Source organism: Sinohyriopsis cumingii, chromosome 1 (assembly GCF_028554795.1).
Source record: "Sinohyriopsis cumingii isolate HCF-2022 chromosome 1, ASM2855479v2, whole genome shotgun sequence".
Taxonomy (NCBI): Eukaryota; Metazoa; Mollusca; class Bivalvia; order Unionida; family Unionidae; genus Sinohyriopsis; species Sinohyriopsis cumingii.
Genome location: NC_142961.1, coordinates 38,637,910 through 38,658,462, shown reverse-complemented (window position 1 = coordinate 38,658,462; position 20,553 = coordinate 38,637,910). Strand labels below are relative to the sequence as shown.

General features: G+C 32.8%; 1 protein-coding gene across 2 annotated transcripts in view; it reads right to left on the bottom strand.

The window, feature by feature from the left end:
- Positions 1-8,918: 8,918 nt before the first annotated feature.
- Positions 8,919-20,553, bottom strand: part of LOC149806739 (putative thiopurine S-methyltransferase) — a 43,250-nt gene continuing 31,615 nt past the window's right edge. For both annotated transcript variants that reach the window (XM_089957030.1, XM_089957035.1), the window contains 4 exons: positions 20,358-20,432; positions 19,980-20,065; positions 16,579-16,623; positions 8,919-9,432 (listed from right to left, as the gene is read on the bottom strand). In XM_089957030.1, the coding sequence (XP_089813156.1) occupies positions 9,218-9,432; positions 16,579-16,623; positions 19,980-20,065; positions 20,358-20,432 (421 nt within the window). In that variant the 3' untranslated portion in view covers positions 8,919-9,217. The remainder of the gene's footprint in view (positions 9,433-16,578; positions 16,624-19,979; positions 20,066-20,357; positions 20,433-20,553) is intronic.

Sequence of the window (20,553 nt, the reverse complement as noted above, 5' to 3'; positions counted from 1 at the left end):
TGTCCAATCGATCATTTAAAGCCCAAAACCAAAAAAAAGAAAAAAGAAATTGAAAAAAAATGAGTAAAATTAAATGTGTATAGAATATGGGTGGAGAACCACCTAAGTTTGGGCTTTGTTGTGTGCATTTTTCTTCTTTAGAAAGAGTGAATTTTCTTTTACAGTAATACATTTTCCAGCTGCTTTAAAACTGATTTTCATGCTTTATTGAAATATAACACGTCGGTTACTATATGAACTTGAATTACAAATATAAATACTGTCTACTGCAGTATAATTTATTTGACTTCGTAACTTTATTTATTTTAAGAATAATACAAATAATTTTTAATAAACATAACTGAAAATGATAGATATTTATTTGCTGAATAGTGGATATTTGTCAGAGGTTAACAGGTCATCATATCCCGTGATTCGGTAGGCTGAGCAATCTTTTATCTCGCATAAGGTCAGTTCTCCTCCGTTCAAAGTCTGTAACTCCAGTGCAGATGAGACTTCACCAGGTGAAGCTGTCCTGTTTGCAAGCATCCCAAGACTCTGGGCCAATGTTGAAGTGTTCCATGGATGACACGAGGGAATCTTTGAAGCATTTCTTCTGGTCACTCTGAGATCACGTTCCCCACTTCAGCTTTATGTAGAAGATCTATTTTGATAGTCGCTCTTCTCATGTCATCAGCATATAGATCATGAATAGTCACTTCCCATAAGTTCGTCTTTGCCTAAAGTTCCTCACATCTAAGAGCCTGCCATCAGTCCGATATATAATGTCGATCCTAGTATTATAGTCACGGAAGGCACCAGTAAGCATGTCATAGAAAAAGGGTCTCAAACCACCCTGAGGGCCACATGAGGGCATTTTTGATTGCCCAAGGGCTACACCACCTTTGTTATCAATGATGACACCAATCATTTTAAGGGCCACAGGATACGGCTTGGCAGGCCGCATGTGGCATGCAGGCCACTTGTGTGAAACCCATCATAGAACATCATGCTGAAGAAGGCTTGGGCCACACACAGCCCTGTATGACTACAAGTAATATGATTATATGTCGTGTAAATGTATAGTCAGAAACATGAATAGCAGTTAGATTTCAGGATGCTTTCATGTTAATTTTCTGTTGCAATATAACACTATTTACTGTTATTGCCCATAGGATGACTTTATTAGCAATATTCAGAGCAATAGGTACAGCAAATCGTTTGTTGCATAATGGGATCATGTGGGTCATTCAGTGTGTTACCAAGTGAATGTGTGTACTATAACGTGCTCTCTCTCTCATATATATATATATATATATATATATATATATATATATATATATATATATATATAAATATATATATAGTTTAAAAGTATAGATGAAAGTCCTTCTCACTTTCGAAAAAGTTGAGAAAACCATGGTATTATACGCTTTTGGGATGATGGTGTGGAGGTCTTCTAGTATTATGTCAAAAAACTTTTCACTGATTAGAAACATTAGGATACTTCCCTAAGATAAAAATATATTTGAAACTAGCTGGTTTGGCACAAAGAAAAAAATAACTAATACTGTTAGTAATTTAAAAACATTGCAACTAATATCAATATAGTTTTTCCATTTTCAGGATCTATTAACTACTTTTTTTGTCTTACAGACCCTGTACATATGTCTGGGTTTTTGTTTCCTTTTGTTCTTAAAGTTTTAGTTAAGTCATTGATTTATCATTTACTTGCTTAGACTCTTACTTGTAGATTGTTATTAATCTTTTATGTGATATTTATGGGACAGAAAGTAGACCAGTATATTCCTGTAATAAAGTGTTTTATCAGCTATTCTTATGTTTAAAGTTAAGGTCCTCCTTATTCCTTATGTTAGGTCCTCATTATCCTTTATGATCTTATCCTGTCTTAATAAAGTCATCCTGTTAAAGAATATTACTACATGTATTAATAATACTAAGTACTTAATTCTTATTATAGTTATCCATTCTTCTCAGCTGCGTTTTGTTTGATAATTCTAGCAGAAAAACAGTGTAGTCCACAGGAGCACGTTACTGTAATTACTAGTATTGTTATTATTATAACCAAAGTAATAATAATAATAGTATATGTGTGTGTGTGTGTACTGAAATTACAGCTTTAAACTGATCAAAATAATATTGTAATCCTTTTATTTATTTCTCTTTACTGCCAGATTATGACTATACTTAATACTGGCCATCACCTCTTAGAGGAGTATCGATGCCTTTTCCAGTCCCTAATATTTGTGTAACTGTACGCATGCACTTATCACAGATTATGTTGATCTTTTGGTGTCTGTGTGTGTGTTTACACCTCTTATTCCCCTTCTTTTGTAGTTGATGGTAACTGTGTTTATATTCAGCACTCTATTGATAAGGCATGCTTACAATCCTTCATATTTGGAATTTCATCATCCAAATGGTCACAGAAAATCATTATACTAGTTTGATATATTTTTGAACTTGTGTGTGTGTGTGTGTGTGTGTGAATGAATATGCACATTTACATAATGTGTTGCAACCAATTAAGGTGTATTCAAATATTTGTCATTTCACATAAAACTTGTGTTGAAATTCTAGTTGAAATATTAAATTATGAATAACCAAATTATATTTTATCAATAAATGTAAGGGGTCTGCATATTTACAGCTTAAGAGAGAGAGACTGAGATCATACACTGGGTTAAACACAAAAAAATCATCGGTTACATGTTTGCAAGAAACAGAAAGTACTGCTGAGACTGAAAAATGTTGGGAGGCAGAATGAAGTTTTCAGAGGTTTTTTTTTCAGGAGTCTGAGAATCTGAGACAGGAGTCCTTAAGAATCTGAGACAGACGTTTTTAAGAATGTCAGACAAGAATTTGTCAGCTTTTGATAATCAGTCTGTTATCATTTGTTGTGACTGGGATGTTGTTCAGGATATGGAACATGATACATATAATATTATTCATGATGGAATTTCTGTAAACCAAACTGCAGTCAGGATGTCAAGAATGAATTTACTAGATCAGTGGGTACAGAACATTCCATTCAGATGTAACTTTAACCTTACCTGTATCTACACTAATTCAGTATAAAAATGCATCGTAAATATAGTTGAAGAGTGCTGTCTTAAGGGTGATAAAAATGATTCACTTCAAGCCAAGCTAACATGTAATAAACAGGTCTTTTTGAAATTCTTTAAATGTAAATTGGAACTGAAACAATTGAATATTCACAGGCAGAAGCAAAACAAGAAAATCAATACTGCGAAAGATTGATGCTGAAAGTTTGATTTTTTAAAAATCACTTAGTAAATAATGATAGAGAGATCACATCACAAATCACTAATAAACAAACTGAATTAAAAGATAAAAAAAGGAGTAATGTTAAGATCAAAAGCTACATTGTATGAATTTTGGTAAAAAGAATCCAAAATACATTTTTATGTTATATATATTTAATTGTTTGTTTGTTAGTTTTATGAAATTTTTATTTCATTACATGCTATTGCAATGCAACATTGTATGCTGAACTTGACCTTGTCCAAAATTGAGCTCAGTTCTGCTTGACCTGATTGACTTGTTTATTTTATGCATTGTAAACAACTAATACATAACTGAATTATTCTCTCTGTGTATGGGCTTAATATCAGGATCATTATTAATAGAAGAGAGAAATATGTTTATTTGGGTCAAAGTTTTGGAGTTTCCTTAGTGGATTATACATAATCCAGGTTACTTTTTTTGGTAAGCATCAGGATCATTCTAGAAGGTTATTTCCCATTAGGTAATATTTATTTTTTAAGAAAATGCTAATTGTGACCCAAGTTCAAGTAGAGAATTATATAATCTGTGATTGTGAGGACATGGTCATTCGTGCTTTAACATCTAGCACTTTCAAGTTGTATTATCATGTGGCCAGTTGGGCTGAAATTTATTTTCTTTAAATTATTGAATTCAAGTGTTTATTTTCTCTGAAAATACAAAAATTCTTAGATACAGATGTTCACTGTAATTTATACTGAATTCAAGCCTGGAATTGTAATACTGCGATTTAACAAAAGACTGTTGACACATGAACACTCCATAAGATATAACAGACATATCATCACCTTCAGCTTTTGGATTTCTTTGGGACTTCTACTGAGTTTTATTCAGGACTTTAAATTATTAGGACTTGTGTCTGCAATTCTTGGATTCTTTTGGGAATTAATCGCAATATAATGTTATTTTTTTCTCCTTTTCACTTTGTATCCTGAGGAAATAAATTATTTGTTTAATTTTACAAGGCTTGTTATCTTTCACTCTTTTCTGTTATTTATTTTAAAAGCACTGACTCGTAACACTTAACCATGAAAAGAAAAATTACCCTCACAAAATAATTAAGGAATTAAATTTGGATGTTGGGAAAAAGGTTACAGATCACAATAAAATACTGATTTTTATGAAAAAGTTTATCAATGAAAAACTATAGTAATTTACAAAGCAAATTAACAGTTCTTCATGCATGATAAAAATTTAACTTTAAATTGTTAAATAATTTGTGTGAGGGTAAGCTGACATTTCCTGTGTGTTGTTTAGCATGAAACACATGACAATAAAACCACTTCTGGTTCTGATAGATTTACTGTTGAATGTTATTATATAATGAAATTAATTCAACAACATATTTGTACAAAAAATTATTCTGGAGTGGGCAAACCCAAAGGGTAAAAATTTATATTTGTTAATAATACAGAACATCTTGCAATAAGTCAAAAAGTGGTGACATCAACAATGGTGACTTATCTCAGTTCCTTCACTACAAGAGAAGGTGTCGTCAGGTAGACCCATTAGGTCCGTACTACTTATCACAGAAACAGAGCTTCTCTTCACTGACCTCAAGAAGAACATAAATATTACCAATATTAAGTATCATGATAAATAATTTAAACTGGGTTGGTATGGTGATGATCCCATAGATATTAGAGACAAGGACACTGTGATCTCTTTTATGAGTGTTCTTAAAACTCGCCTATATGTGACTACAAGAACAGACTTAATAATGTTTTCTTCCTTAATTATTGTCAATAACTATGTTTTTGTTTTGTAATTTCATGGTGGTTTTTTGGTAATCTTGTCATTATGTTTTTATGTGCTATCTAATCTTGTAAAGCACTTAGAGCATCTAATGATTAGGTGCTGTACTAAATCCACTTTGTCATTATTATTATTATAATTATTGTTTTTTTACTATTGGATAGGACTCCAAGAGTCTTAAAGATCTACCATCAAAACGCTAACAGATTTTGCATCATTCTGGTTTACATTGTAATACATGTATGTAAAAAATTTTACAAGCTGTAAAGATAGAAAAAAACAAATTTTCAAAAGAAAATATGCCATGACATTGAACTAATTGTCTATTTCTTGCTATCAACATTAAGGATTAGAGTTTTCTTCGATGTTAGATAATATGGTAGAATCAAATTTTGTAAAGAATTTGAAAGATGAACCACCACCACCAAAAAAGTTCTATGCTGTTGCATGAGGAGAAAACAGCCACTTATTGGGAAAATAACTTTGATCAAATCAATAATTTAATGTACTTATTTATCCTCAGCATTGCCTAATTCTCCATTATATATCGAAAATTAATTAAACAAAGTATTTTTAAAGAATTTATTTTGGAGCAGTAAAACCTAAAGGGTAAAAAGAGAAAATGTATAGACCCAGTCTACAGATATTGGTCTAGACATGGTTTATGTTAATTCTTTTACTCAATACATGAAGATCACTTGGATTAATTACAAGAAGGATCCTGACAAAATATGGTTTTTGGAAATTTTTTGGAAAAATCGGTTGCATTTAGATATTTTTTGTTTGTAATAGAACTGAAAGCTTATTCAGTACTTCAGGCCTCCAGCCATTATACATTACATAATAAAACACTGTAATACACAATGTGCTAAAAATAGAAGAGTAAAATGCATTTGTTTAGGTGCTGATATTGATCCTTTTGACCATTTGCCTCTTAGTTTAAAAGCAAAATAAAAAAATTTTGAAACATTTTTAGTAAGGCTTATTTTCTGAGTTGGCATTTAATTGATAAATTTATCTTCTGAAGGGCTGATATAAATACATCTAATTGAGATACTTCTGTCTTAAATTGGTATGAAAAGTACATACACATACAAAATTATACTCATCCTCTACACACATGATATTTTCTTTAAGACATTTGGAAACTGTGATCTATTTCAATTTTAGTGTGTGTTCCTTGTTCAATTGTTAAATCATGTCTAGAATAATGAACAGGTACAAATGAAAGGTAGATCTGTGTTAAATATTTCTCTATATCCAATAATGATTTGTATCGACAATAATGAACATATTTTGAAGAATCGCATTTTTTACTTGACCAGAAAATTGTTTCTATCACACATTTCTTATGCTAGCCATGCATTTACCAAAGCTATCAGAGAATAAAATATTTTTAGTTTTACTAGCCCCTGTACTGTTACTGGCATTATCCAGTTTTTTTTAACCTGATAAAACATTGGAGAGGATCTGCTTTTCTATGTATAATTTTCATCCAGTACTGTGCATGTCTGATTATATAGGTTGTATTCAAAGGGTCTTGTCAACATTCATCAAAACTAATATAATTATTCACAGTATTTGGTATGTCAAAATATCTTTAATAAAATCTCTGTTGAACTACCTCTGTCTGTGGTCAATATTCATGCTCCCATATTTCTGAACAGTAACATAATATTGGTTTTACCATAGCATAAAATATTTCAAACATACTCTGTATATGTAATCTTCCAAACATGTGCTGATATGTAAAAATTCGAGAAACTGCTGTCAACATCGGTATTGCCAACATATTTTTGCCTTAGTCCAACTCAACCTTGATGTGAACAGCAGCCCAATATATTTATAAAATGACACAGTTTCTACTGGTTTGCCCTATAATACCAATGCTCATAATTTCTTAGATAGCCACCATTTCAAAAGATAATTATTTTGTTTTTGCTAGATGAATTGCCCACTGAACTTAGACACAAAGACACAGTGATCACATTCAAGAGGGCTCTCAAAACTCACTTATTTCAACTGCAAGAACAAACTTAAAGACCTAATAATGTTTCCTACCTGAAATATTCTCAGCATGTTTTTTATTTTTTAATGTTTTTCTAATTTCATGGTGTTCGTTTTTTGTAATAATATTATTATATGTTTTCTATCTTATAGGTGATGTCTAATGTTGTAAAGCGCTTAGAGATTCTAAAGATTAGGCGCTATACAAAGTCCTCATTATTATTATTATTATTATTATTATTAATTTCCCTTCCAGTTTCAACAAAGTATTCATCTGTGGCATCCGTGCTGCAATAACCATACCATTTCAGCACAATTAGCCACATCATCTGCATACACAATAAGGCAAGCATCTCTGGTATATTCTATGTGATGAAAATACCATTATTACAGTTCATAATTTGTTAACTAAATCAGCAATAAAAAGACAGAAAAAAATTGGGCCTAGAATACATCCTTGTCTTGTTCCTACATTGCAATTGAAATATCTGGCTAGTCCATTTAGTACACATGTACACTTCTTTTCAAAACAGGAATACATATATTTTAAAACTTATAAAATATTTTCATTAGTATCTATCTGTAAACCATAGTTTATTATGTTGTAAATGATCAAAAGCTTTGAGAACTTAATAAATAAACAGTAAAACCTACCACCAGATTTACATGTATACTTCTTAACAATTGAGTGCAAACTAAATATATTATCACATGTACAGCAGTCAGCCTGAGATTCATCTGATAGATTATTACTTTTTGCCCATCTATACAACCGTTCTTTCAAAATAAATGTGAATATTTTGCAGATTGCATTTATTAGAGAAATTCCCCTGTAATTGCAAGGGTCATTCATACTATTCATAAGTTAAGTGAATAAGTGATATTCTTAAATATCGTGTATATTATACTTTTCACCAATCACTGATTTCAATGATCCCAATAAAGATGATGCTGAAGAAATGAAACAATACATGGTGAAGACAACTAGTAACAAATGAATCTTGTAATGACCCAGAGATTTATTTTTCAAGAGCGAATGCTATCTATTTGTTCTTGATTTGCAATTGGTTTATTTAATTCAAAACTGTCATTCTCATTTCCTGCAGTACCCTCCTTGTCATTCATATTTTCATCTCTGTTTGACATTAATAAGGAATGGAAATAATAAAACCAGTCATTCTTTGTTAGTTCGATTCACTTGCATTTACCGTTATATTTTCACTTTAACACTTACCTGAACGTTTTAGGGTCATTTCTTTACTGTACAACTTTATCTCTCCTTGTCTTTTCATATAATAACTTTTTCAACTGACAAAAGTTTTTAAATGAATTCTACTGTGAATGTGCGCCTCAAGATGAATAATTTGGTTTATGAATCTATATTTGCTTCAAAGTTGAAATTTCTCCTATTTAGCATTATCACAGTCTTGATCACCCCACAGTAATTGTAACTGGTAAAACAAGGAACTTCGGTATCTGTACTTCATCACAGATTTCCTTATGTAAAGACCCAAACATTTTTTTAAAATACAATCAATGATATTAAAATGTATTAAATCAGTTGTATCTTGGACATGTCCCATACATTTCTGTTCAAAAAGTTTTAGAAAAGATTCCCCATTTGTATCTTTCAAAAAAAATTGCCAATCATTATCGTGATTACATGTTTTGAAGCAGTATATGCATAATTAAAAAATTGTGTAAAATGCTCCTGTCCTAAAATTATTGCAAACTTTAAAAACTTTTTTTTATCTATGTAGTATAGCAGCCATTAATTACATTGACACAGTGTGGAAAAAATAAATCCATGCAATCGAAGGTGTTTGTGTAATAAAAAGAAATTCTTTCACTACTTGGGTGTAACACTTTATTAAAAATTAATATAACATTTTTTTTCTTTACAACAAAGTATGCATTCAGATGTCATGCCTAAATATCTGAATGAGGTTTCAATAAACCATATTTGATTTATTTACTAATGTTATTTCTTAAGTGGCAGTGTAATGGCCTTTTTTTATATAAATGACTGGTTAGAATTTAAAAACAAAATCTGCATATAATTCTTTCTTTATGACGTATATAAAGTACATCCAAAATACCATAATTAGTTTAGGGTTTAGTGCTTTGGTACCAAATATGGCCATTTCTCCTACAATTTCAATGTTAAAAAGAAGAATAAGAAATTGACATAGTCAGACTTGACAAGTTCATAAAGTGGAGTCTTAGGTGTCTCAAGAGGTACATCAGTAGAAAGACCAATTTCACGTCTTGCTGCTTCTAACTCTGCCATCTTGGCCTTGCATTTTTCTCGTATTTGCTCTACTGTCTCTGTAGTATCCAAATGGCTAACATTGCACAAATCCCCTGTAAAATTATCCAAAAAAATATTTAATGAACAAAAAAAATTAAAATACTTTATTTATTTATCCATATTCTTGTTGTACAATTTTCAGTAATTCAACAGTATAATATCAAAGCACTTTTAAAAAAAAAACATTAATCGTGTAATCTTAATACTCACTGATGTGTAACTTTCTCTGCAATCTTATCTCATTACTCATGCAGCATTTCAACAAAGGATTAAGGGTGATGATGTTAATACAAGTATATTACAATAAAACATTTCTTCTGCCACTGTGGGGGGAGTCATTTATACTGTATATGCTCAAGTATAAGTTGAGACCAACTGCAAACAACACAGACCTGATCTGCCTTTGTCTATTATGCTGCATCAGATCAGTTCCATGTTATTTGTTTGCTGATTATTCCTAACTGCTTAGACCTAGAATTGCCAGTAAAGCATTTAGATTGACTGGTTTAAGAATATTTTAATTTGTGTTCACCAAATCTAGTGAACCACAAAATAAAGTAAAGCATTTAGAATGATTAAAAAAGATTTGTTATCACTTTCACCAGTCTAGTGAACCATAAAGTAAAGTAGTATTTAAATGTTACAAATAGTTACCATCCAGCATACCTATGAGAACTTATATACATCATGTGAATAATTGCATTTTATGTTAAAAAATGTTGTGGGTTGCACAGCCAAGCAGTAGAGTACTGGCACTACACATTTGCAGTCAGTCATTTCAATCTCTAATTCCTACATATGTAGAAGAGAGTTTGTAGTTTTCTCTGGTTTTCTCAAAGACAATACATTATGCCAACACTGAAGCAAAAGCAACTTGTTTTATAATTGATGTTAAATAACCTAAAATTGATTGGAAGTTACATTTATATTTAATACAACAGATATGTATAATTAATACAAGTGATATGTATAATTAATACAAGTGATGTCTATAATTAATACAAGTGATATGTATAATTAATACAAGTGAAATTAATAATTAATGCAAGTGATGTGTATAATTTATACAAGTGATATGTATAATTAATACAAGTGATATTAATAATTAATACAAGTGATGTGTATAATTAATATAAGTGATATAATTAATATAAGTGATATGTATATTTATTACAAGTGATGTGTAAAATAAATACAAGTGATATGTATAAATAATACAAGACATCACAAGACTGGAAAAATACAATTTTTTCGATTGACAGGTAACAACAAATTTTACTTGCGCAACAAACAAAATCTGTCTGGTAAAAATAAATTATCTTTGCAGACAATTTTTTTCCACAATGTTTTGTTTGGGGGCACCTAAGTTATGTGATTTCAATCTAATATGTTGAAATATGAGTAACTGTTTAGGTGTAAGGAACAAGGGGACTTTACATTTTACCTTGATCTTAATACAAACAGATGTATATGATTGCTAGCTCCCGATTTTGGACTATTACTAGCTGATGTTGTTATGTTTATTACGGATAATGTTGGTGATGATTTATTCATCAAATTTCTGTACTTACCGTATTGAACAAAATCTGTCTGGTATTCCAGACACAACAGTACAAAATACTGGTAACATGACAGGTATTCTCTCATTAACATTAAGATGGTTCACATGATTGATACAGGTTTTATTCCAATAAAAGATTCATTCATAGAATATTTAGTCAGTGCAAACATCTTAGAGGAATACCCGATGTAATGTAAAAATAGATATACGTTTTTCAATATTATCAATATAATAGTGATTATTGAAAAGATATTTTTTTAATATAAATTATGTTTCTCCTTGAATAGTTACATGATTACAATAACATTAGGAATATAAGCCCTACTACCTCCTGAATCCAGGCCTCCCAAATACAAAAATTCATCAATCTGTCTATAAAATATAGACAAAGGGATCAGAGCAAGATTTATTGCCCTTTGTCCACATTTTATAAACCGATGCATTTTCGTCTTCAGGGACGGGCTAGATTCTGGTGGTAATAGGGCTTATATTCCTAACATTAATGTGATCGGAGAACATACTCAAAGGAGAAATATTTTTACATCCAATTCTAGACAATGTGAACTTGTGCAAAGAACATGAGCTCGCGATTATAACATTTGCTGAGGACAAAACATCTGATTGCAATCTCAAGAGTACAATGTTAACATTTGAATAAATTTTGAGATTAATGATACTGACTGACAGATGCTATCAATTATTTCAGAAAAAAAGGAAATTTTATAGTAAAATGCCCGTCTCCAAAATACTTACCCAATCATATTAACATTAGCAATTACTTATGCTATCTCCAGAATCCAGCTCCACCATATCGTAAGTTTTAACTTGAGCAATGTCTGATACCAGGAGAATAGGTAAGAGAAGCACTCAACCTTTACCTAAAAGCACCCTGTAGGGTCAAAAGAACTCTCTATGTGTAAGGGTAGAATTCTCCTAATAATAGTTGATGAAACCCAGTTGTATCGTTAAAACAACTAAACCATTAGAACAACACTGTAGATAGTCTGAATAGTTTGAACAGAGCATGGAGCTTGTCAACTCTTGATGACACTGCCAAGGCCATCAGGAAGCATGTCTGATAGCTTCTTCAGTGGGACAGAGGACAGAGGTTCAAACTTAACAGTGTTGAGCAATGACAGAATCCTCTTCAGGAACAGGATTAGCAAGTAATGTTGTGATGGATCAAAGTTGGTTAGTAAATCTAAGAAATCTTTATTGTGGTTAATGTCAAGACACCCATATTGTCTGAGCGTGTCTGAAATCATGGAGCAATATGTCTTAATAGTTATCTGTGCTAGCTTCTTACTTTTAAAAAGAAAGAGAAAGAAGTTAGCCAGAGGGGGAATGGAGGCTGACAGTTGTTTGACATCATCTGCAACATAACAGTCACAGAAACATCCTTTTAAAGTGGAGGACTGATGAGATCCTCTCCTCAAGTAAAGACTGGAAGTTTTCTTCTTTTCATGACCTGCTGGACAAAAGTCGTGTGTGAAGCAGAAGTTTCTCCAGACATCTGTGAAACAGCAGCTATGGCTGTTTGAGAAGCTTCCTGGTCACTTGGATTTTCATGGGCATTTCTGTCATGAATTGGAGCAGAAGGTGACCCATGATTTGTCCCATTGAAGAGGAGCAATAAGAAGTATTTCACAATTGTTGCACCTCATTTTCTGGGTTAACCAATCAGAACTGCTGGTAGAAAGGCATAGACCTAAATTTCATCCCAGTTAATTGAAAGGGCATCGACAGCCCAAGCATTCAGATCCAGTAATGGGGAAGAGATGGTGTACAGTTTGTTCTTTAATATTGTTGCAAAGACATCTTCAATTGGTCAACCCACAAGCTGCACACTTGATGAAAAATGGATGAAGGGACCACTCTGCCAAGAATGTGTTGTACCTGAATGCTTATTTGATGTTGGGAACACCAATAAAGGTAGTCCCATACCAATATACATAGTTGTGGTGACTTCATTCCACCTTGTGGCCCTAGCATCTGAACAGACTGTGACATGTGATTGGGGGGCTTCCAATGGAATTCCAGATGCTAGCCGTTTGCTGTTCTTGCACTGAATCAGGAACTGTCTGGTTTCAAAGGAGATATTTATCTGTCAGTCTGATGGATAAGAAACTGGACGCCACTGAGACAGGAGGGCCAGCTGCAAAGGATGCATGTATCTACTGTAATTTGATAGTAAATTATCCCAGATTGTAAATTTTAATTCATCTTGCTTTCATTTACCCCAAAATAAAAACCTAATCCAAGCAAATAAGAGAATATAAATGCGTGTTACTGTTCAGTTTTAACTGCACACGTTGCTGCTCCAGAAAACTTGGTAGTAAATTAAAAGTCAAAATAATACTCAACAACACTACTCAAGAATACAAAGGGATTAATCCATGTTCATAAGTCTATAGGTTGGCACAAACAATCGCAAAAGGTGAAGCCCAAAAGTCTGTACCCTTTATACTGATGATCAGACCTATTAAAATTACATATCTGGCGATTGAAAAGTTATAAAATTCTTATATGGTGTGACAATTGGTCCAAAAGTTGCAGTGTAACTTATTTTCGAGCCTTTAGAATGATGTCACTAACTATATGTACTACTTCCACCATACTGCAATGCATCTTCCAGTTTAAATTCCATTTTCAACTCGCTTAATTCAAAACACAATTTCAGGCAAAGCACATGTTAAAATTTTTAAAAAAATCTTTAAAAAGGGTACAAATGCTGCTCTTTCTGAAAATGTTGACAATGATATGCAGTTATGGGTATATCAAATAAATGATGCCATAAAATGACAGGATGCCTTTAACTTGCATAATTAGTGTGCTTTCTTGACCATATAACCAAAAATATGTGTGCAAAAAAGCATTTTTTGGGGTCAGGGTAGTGCTGATATTTTCAATATTTTAGGTTTCATTTTTTAAGGTCATTTTTTAGTTTTTTAAAATTCAGAATGAAATTTTAGGTTTTCAAGGTTTTTGAGGTCCACTGCAGATCATGACAAAAAGCACATCTTATAGCTTTGGATGATGAAAACTTAGTGCAGGCAAGGCAGGATTTATGAATGTTTTCTGCCACCCAAAAATGCCTAAATATTTTACATTTAATAGCCATGTTCTTGTAGACTATCTGGAAATATAATGAACAAAACACACTAGGTGTAAACACAATGAGAAAATGGCCATCGAATAGCACAAAAATGAATGCATATTTCATTAGACATTCTAAATCAACAATAGTCTGTGAATGGAAAACAAAAAGTTACCAATCAAATTAACAAGGACTGAATGAAACAGTAATTAAATAATATGCGAATTTGGATATAATGAGGTTGTGATGGTCCACATGAAAAAATATTTTTGTTCAAAGGACGTGAAATAGTGCATAAAAGGTTTATTATCATTTTGGGGAAGACATCGCATATGAATTCCAAAATAATACAGTTGTGGCTTGGTTCCTGAAAGTTTAAATACATGTACGTGTATTTTTCTGGTACAGAGAAAAAATAAATTTTAAGTACGAGAAATAGTGCATGAAACGTTTATTAGTTTATTATCATTTTGGGGAATAGTTTGCTTATGAATTTTAATATAATATGATCATGGTGTAGCTTCTGAAATTTAACAATTTCAAAAGGTTCATGAAGTGTTGTGCCAAAATAAACATTATCGGAAATGTTACTTATTACTGATCCATGAGTAAAGCCAGCAAGTCGTCTTCGTGATTGTCTTCATTTAATTCTGTATACAATCGTTGCTCAAACAATAGACTGCATACACAACCAAGCAGCAGACAATGCAGTGGTTTATAAAAGATTCTCACAATTTAATAAACATCAAAATACGAAAGCCACCAACATGTTTGCTGGGCTTGGCGGTGTTATTAGACGCAATCAGTTGACCAGCAAATAATGTCCGCTTTATTAGCTGGAAATTGAAATGGTATGAAACTGTATATGCGTTCAGCTGAATTTTTTTTTATAAAAGTGACTCGTGACCATTGCAGGCCTAGTGCACTTAGTTCTCGGGTTTTACATGTGCTTGGTGTTTGCTTATGAACTCGTTATTAATTTCCTATTTTTTTAAAAAATATTTTACTGTTATGGAAAAGCAAGTTCACAAATGCAAGTCACTCTCGAATCCTTTACACAATGATTAGTATAGTAGTTTTAACACGTTTCTTTTAATTTTCACAAAATCTGAAGTAAAAGTTATATTCACACTAAAATTATGTATTGATTGTTAATTATTCTTGCTGTAGTCATTCAAACGAATAGGCATACAATCGTTAATTAATGGACATTTACAATGGATAAATGCACATAGAAACACATATGAGAAAATTTTAGCAGCATGAAATTTATGCAAGCACCATGGAATGTAATGAACCGTACATGTGCTTCGTCTTTCTTAACCTAATTTTGCTGTTAATTTTTCCCATTGAATTCAGACACATAATGATCTGTGAAAAATTATTGAACAGCTTAAATAAGTATGCAAGTTTTGCAATGGAATTACATGTATTATGGATTAACTGCAAGCCCTGACAGTACGATATCAGACGGCAAGTAAACGGTGTTAATACTCTGTTCATGCTTTATATCAGACGTTAAATTCAGACACAATGATCTGAGGCAAAATATTGAATAATGTAAATGTGTGTGCAATTTTTCAATGGAATTATATGCATTATGGATGAACTGCATGCCACGATGGCATGATAGTAAACGGTGTTGATACCCTATTTATCATATACATTTGACATGAATACACATATATAGCCAAAGAGTTGTTCTCTAAAAATTAGTAAAATACTGTAAAACCCAGCATAAACACAACCCCGCTATTAATGCAATCCAATTTGTTGGACTCTAATTATCACGTTATAGTGAGGTTCCACTGTATATTATACATATATCAGAATAAATTGATAATATGTACTAAAAGGCAATCATATGAATGAGGACGGCTGTATTCTGGTACTAAATAGCTGCATTATGGTGTTGCCGACTTAAAGAGATCATATGATGCGGTAATAAATTCGCAAATATCTGAAATTTAACCAAAATACACACAAATGTAGTATACACTACACAGAATGATTGTTTGACTTACTGTAGTACCAGAGATAAGATGATTGGACCACTAAAAGAAAAGGACAAAAATATACAGATTTTTGGAGGCCAGTTGACAGTTTGCTGCGAAAGTTAAACCTGCTGATATCCAATATAAACAACACCACCAAGCATGTTTAGGGGCGGTAATCTGTAAGATTTACTTTTGTCGATAACAGATAGACTTGTAAAGGCTATTAGAGAGCTGGATTCAAGGGACAGCAATGAAATACACACTGATAATGTGATTGTGTAATGTATATGATGGAGAAATATGTAACTGGCCAAGTTTGGTATAATAATAGTGAAATACACTTGCCCCGTGGATTTTTTTCAGCTTGTCACAGGCATAAAGGCAATTGATTTTTATAGTGCTGCATTCAGTGTAAAAGGTGTTCCATAGTTCACAGTGCAAGATCATATTAATGTAATGGTCATATCATTGACAGCTGTACAGTAAATACTGATTTTATTACAATGAACATCTCTCACTTTAACCCTTATACATGAAAGCTTACCATACAATTCTTGTACATGCTCAACGTTCAGTGGATGTGGAGGTCCTGTAAATAGAAACAAGAGCTACCTCTGTTTCAAAAAGAAAAATTCAGAAAGCCATATTAAATAAATTATTTTAATCAATGCCCTCAAGAAAAATAAGGATTTTGTTTTTGTTTCCCACCAGCTGATTTGGGGGTTTTCAAACCTGATTTGTTATAATTTGGCACCTACCAACCCATTTACGTTGGATACAATCTGGTACCTACCAACCCATTATATTGTACACAATTTGGTAACTACCAGCACATTCATACTGAACATAATTTGATAACAACCAATCAATTCGTGTTGGAAATAATTCAATACCTACCAACCCTTTCATGCTGGACATAATTTGGTACCTACCAGTCCATTGATACAGGACATAATTTGGTACCTACCAGTCCATTCATACAAGACATAACCTGGTACCTACAAGCCCATTCATACAAGACAACTTGGTATGTACAAACCCATTCATACTGGACATAATTTGGTAATTAATGGCCCATTCATACTGGACATAATTTGGCAACAATCAGCAAACCTATATATAGAAAATAATATGGTACCTACCAGCCCATTCATACTGGACAGAGTGTGATACCCATATGGAAGCCACACAAATGAGTGTGGGGTGGGGCAACATTAGACACAATAATGAGAGAGCATGTTCTAAGAACCATTCATACCAAGTGTGATCAGCTGTTCCAGAGAGTACCTTGTTTTCTAAGGAAGTCACACCATTGATATGGGACCAACCCTGAGCATAATTTTCATAAGCATGTCCTAACAATAATTCTTGACCAGAATAGGCTGCCATTCTATTGAAGAAGTCAAAAGCAGATTTTTTATAGGGTTGCTAAGGAAACTAATGTGTTGCTAAGGAAGCCAAACAAAACAATATTGATACATATACCCTAATAAATATTCCTACAAAGTTTCATCAAATTTGGAAGGGGGGGGGGGGGCCTGAGTGGCCTAAAGTGCTCACTGTTACGGATCACTGCCATCTCACATCAGTCTGCATGGGTTCAAGTCTCAGGTTCAGACAATGTGGGTACGCAAAAAGCTTGCCAGTTGCTTCTCGTGGATCAGTGGGTTTTCCCTGGTTCTTCCTCCACTATTTATACTGGGTGCCATGTATAGCCTATCTTGTGCATAAAAATGGCATTAAACCCTATAACAACATCATCAAATAGTCTCAGCTGTTCTGGAAAAGTTGAACATAAATTTTTAATATGGTTGCATCTGAAGCCACATGATTGTTATACGAGCAACTACGGAAGCAACTCTGATAAAGCAAGTCCTAAGAATCAAATGAACCAAAAGATATTTTCCACCCGATTGCTACATTAGTAACATCAATCTATGGGAGCCACCCAAGACACAAGTTTTATACAGCAAGTCCAAACAAATACTTTTACCAATGTTTCATCATAACTGTCCGTACTGTTTAAGAGAAGAGAACAGGCTTTCCACTTACATGTTATGGAAACCACATCACTGCCATGGTGTATGTAAAATTTAAAGTTAATTGTCAATGGTCACAGCTCTATCCAGAAATGAAACTGATAGCCATAAGCAACAACCCATGTGTAAACATAAAATAAGTTGTCAGTGGTCACAGCTGTAAATGCACATGCCAAACTGCATCAGAATATGCTGAATGGTTCCTGAGCTTTGTTCTGCACAGATTTGCTGAAGCAGAGAAGCAGAAATGATTAAAATAAGCAATAAGAATATCAAAATTGAACCTTAAAACAAAAAACCTTGAAGGGCACATCAAAGTTACAGGCAATTTACCTGCCAACTGGTGTCCATTTATGTGTATGGGTCGCAGAGCTTTCATAGTTACATCAAGTGCAAAAATAGCAAATGATGGACAGTAAGAAATGATCATTATTATAATGGTTACCACATCTTGATAGACAGCGCTATATATAGATGAAACATAAATCAGAGCATTTCTGCAAAATAACATCCACAATTCTATTTGTTCGTACACATTGGTATTATGTCATCCTTATTATAACATGGTAATATGTCATCCCTAGTATAACATGGTATTATAACCGAAGTATAACATGGTATTATGCCATATTTAGTACAAAATGGTATTATGTCATCCACAGTATAACATGGTATTATGTCATCCTTAGAATAACATGGTATTATGTCATCCACAGTATAACATGGTATTATGTCATCCTTAGAATAACATGGTATTATGTCACCCACAGTATAACATGGTATTACGTCATCCACAGTATAACATGGTATTATGTCATCCACAGTATAACATGGTATTATGTCATCCTTAGTTTGACATGGTATTATGTCATCCTTAGTATAAACTGGTTCTTATGAATGGTGACTATTAGTCATTTTAGTAAAAATTCACTCAAATGTTTTGATTTACAGTATTTTAATATGCATAAATTCATCCCTATTCTTGTATTTACTTCAGGCCTAAGACTTGCAGAATGGGTGAAATTCATGATGTCATATGCATGAACCCATCCTAATTCTTGTATTTACTTCAGCCAAAGACTTGTACAGTGATTTGATTTCATGATGTCATATGCATGAACCCATCCTAATTCTAGTATTTCCTTCAGCCAAAGACTTGTACTGTGATTTGATTTCATATTATATACATGATCCCATCTGTATTTTCACATTTACTTCTGGCCCAATACATGATGAATGGGTAAATTTCATCAGCATGAACCCAGCCCTTTCTATGACTGACTTCAGGCCTGAGACTGATAAATTTCATGATTTAATCATATATAAATAAGTCAACACAATGACAGCCAGTAACCATCTTTATTCACATTGATGGATTAGTGCTACCCAAGCTCAACATGAACTCTGTATACATACGTTACATTACCATAATTGCTGGTCTCAAATATTGCCAATGATTGCATTTTTTCGACAACGTAGTCTTAATTACCCTACAATGCAAGTATGTTGTATTTTCATTCCAATATCTTGGGGGCTGGGCAGGGAGTGGGGAGAAGCTGCAGTGGCTCAGTGGTTAATGTGCTGGACTTGTGACCGAATGGGAGTAAGTTTGAATCCTACCATCAGACCAGCCTGGGTCAGCTACCATGGTGTGTCCTTGGGCAAGTCACTTTACTCCAACTGCCATGGAACTAAATAACCTACTTGTGTTGCTGTGCTGCAAAGCACCAAACCAAACCAATTTCCAAGGCACTGAGAATACTGCATTAGGCAGTGGGTAAATGTCAGAATCTTGGAATGGGTTTCTGTTTTCTTATCAAGCAGAAAAAGAAAAATTAGCAGACAGATTGACAGATATTAGAAATTTCACCCAGACAAGTGAAATAACTGTTTTATATTTCCTTACCTATAAAGACAGAATCATCATAGTCTAAAGTGGACAACAGGTAAAGACCATCTGGCTTCAGCAAGGACAATAGCAGATCTCGGTATCTAAAATAAAAATTTAAACTTGTTTGAATTATGCTTGCAAAAACATTGGTAGCGCAACTGTCTTAGTAGTCGGTTATGCATCAGTTCCAAAGTTATATATGGGTCACAATTCTAAAAGACTTTGAGATATAAGAAAGTCTGAGACTTAAGTCAAACTTTTTAAAGGGAACTGAAGATTCAATTCATTTATTTCTTGTCTGTCATACTCACTATTCTTTAATGATTTTATTACTTTAAATAATTAAAATGATAGTATTATTCACCAATAATGTTCTAAAAGTCAATGACTCACTTTGTACGATCAGCAACATTGATAGCAACCAGAGACCTCGAGTCCCATATAATGTCAAACTGCCCCAAAAGATCCCTGCAAAATCAAAATATTAATTTGGAAATGAATAACATGTGTAATAAAAAAAATTCATAGGCACAAGAAAGCAATAAACAAGAGTCCCTTGACTGGATTGATGCTCCACTGATCAAAAAAG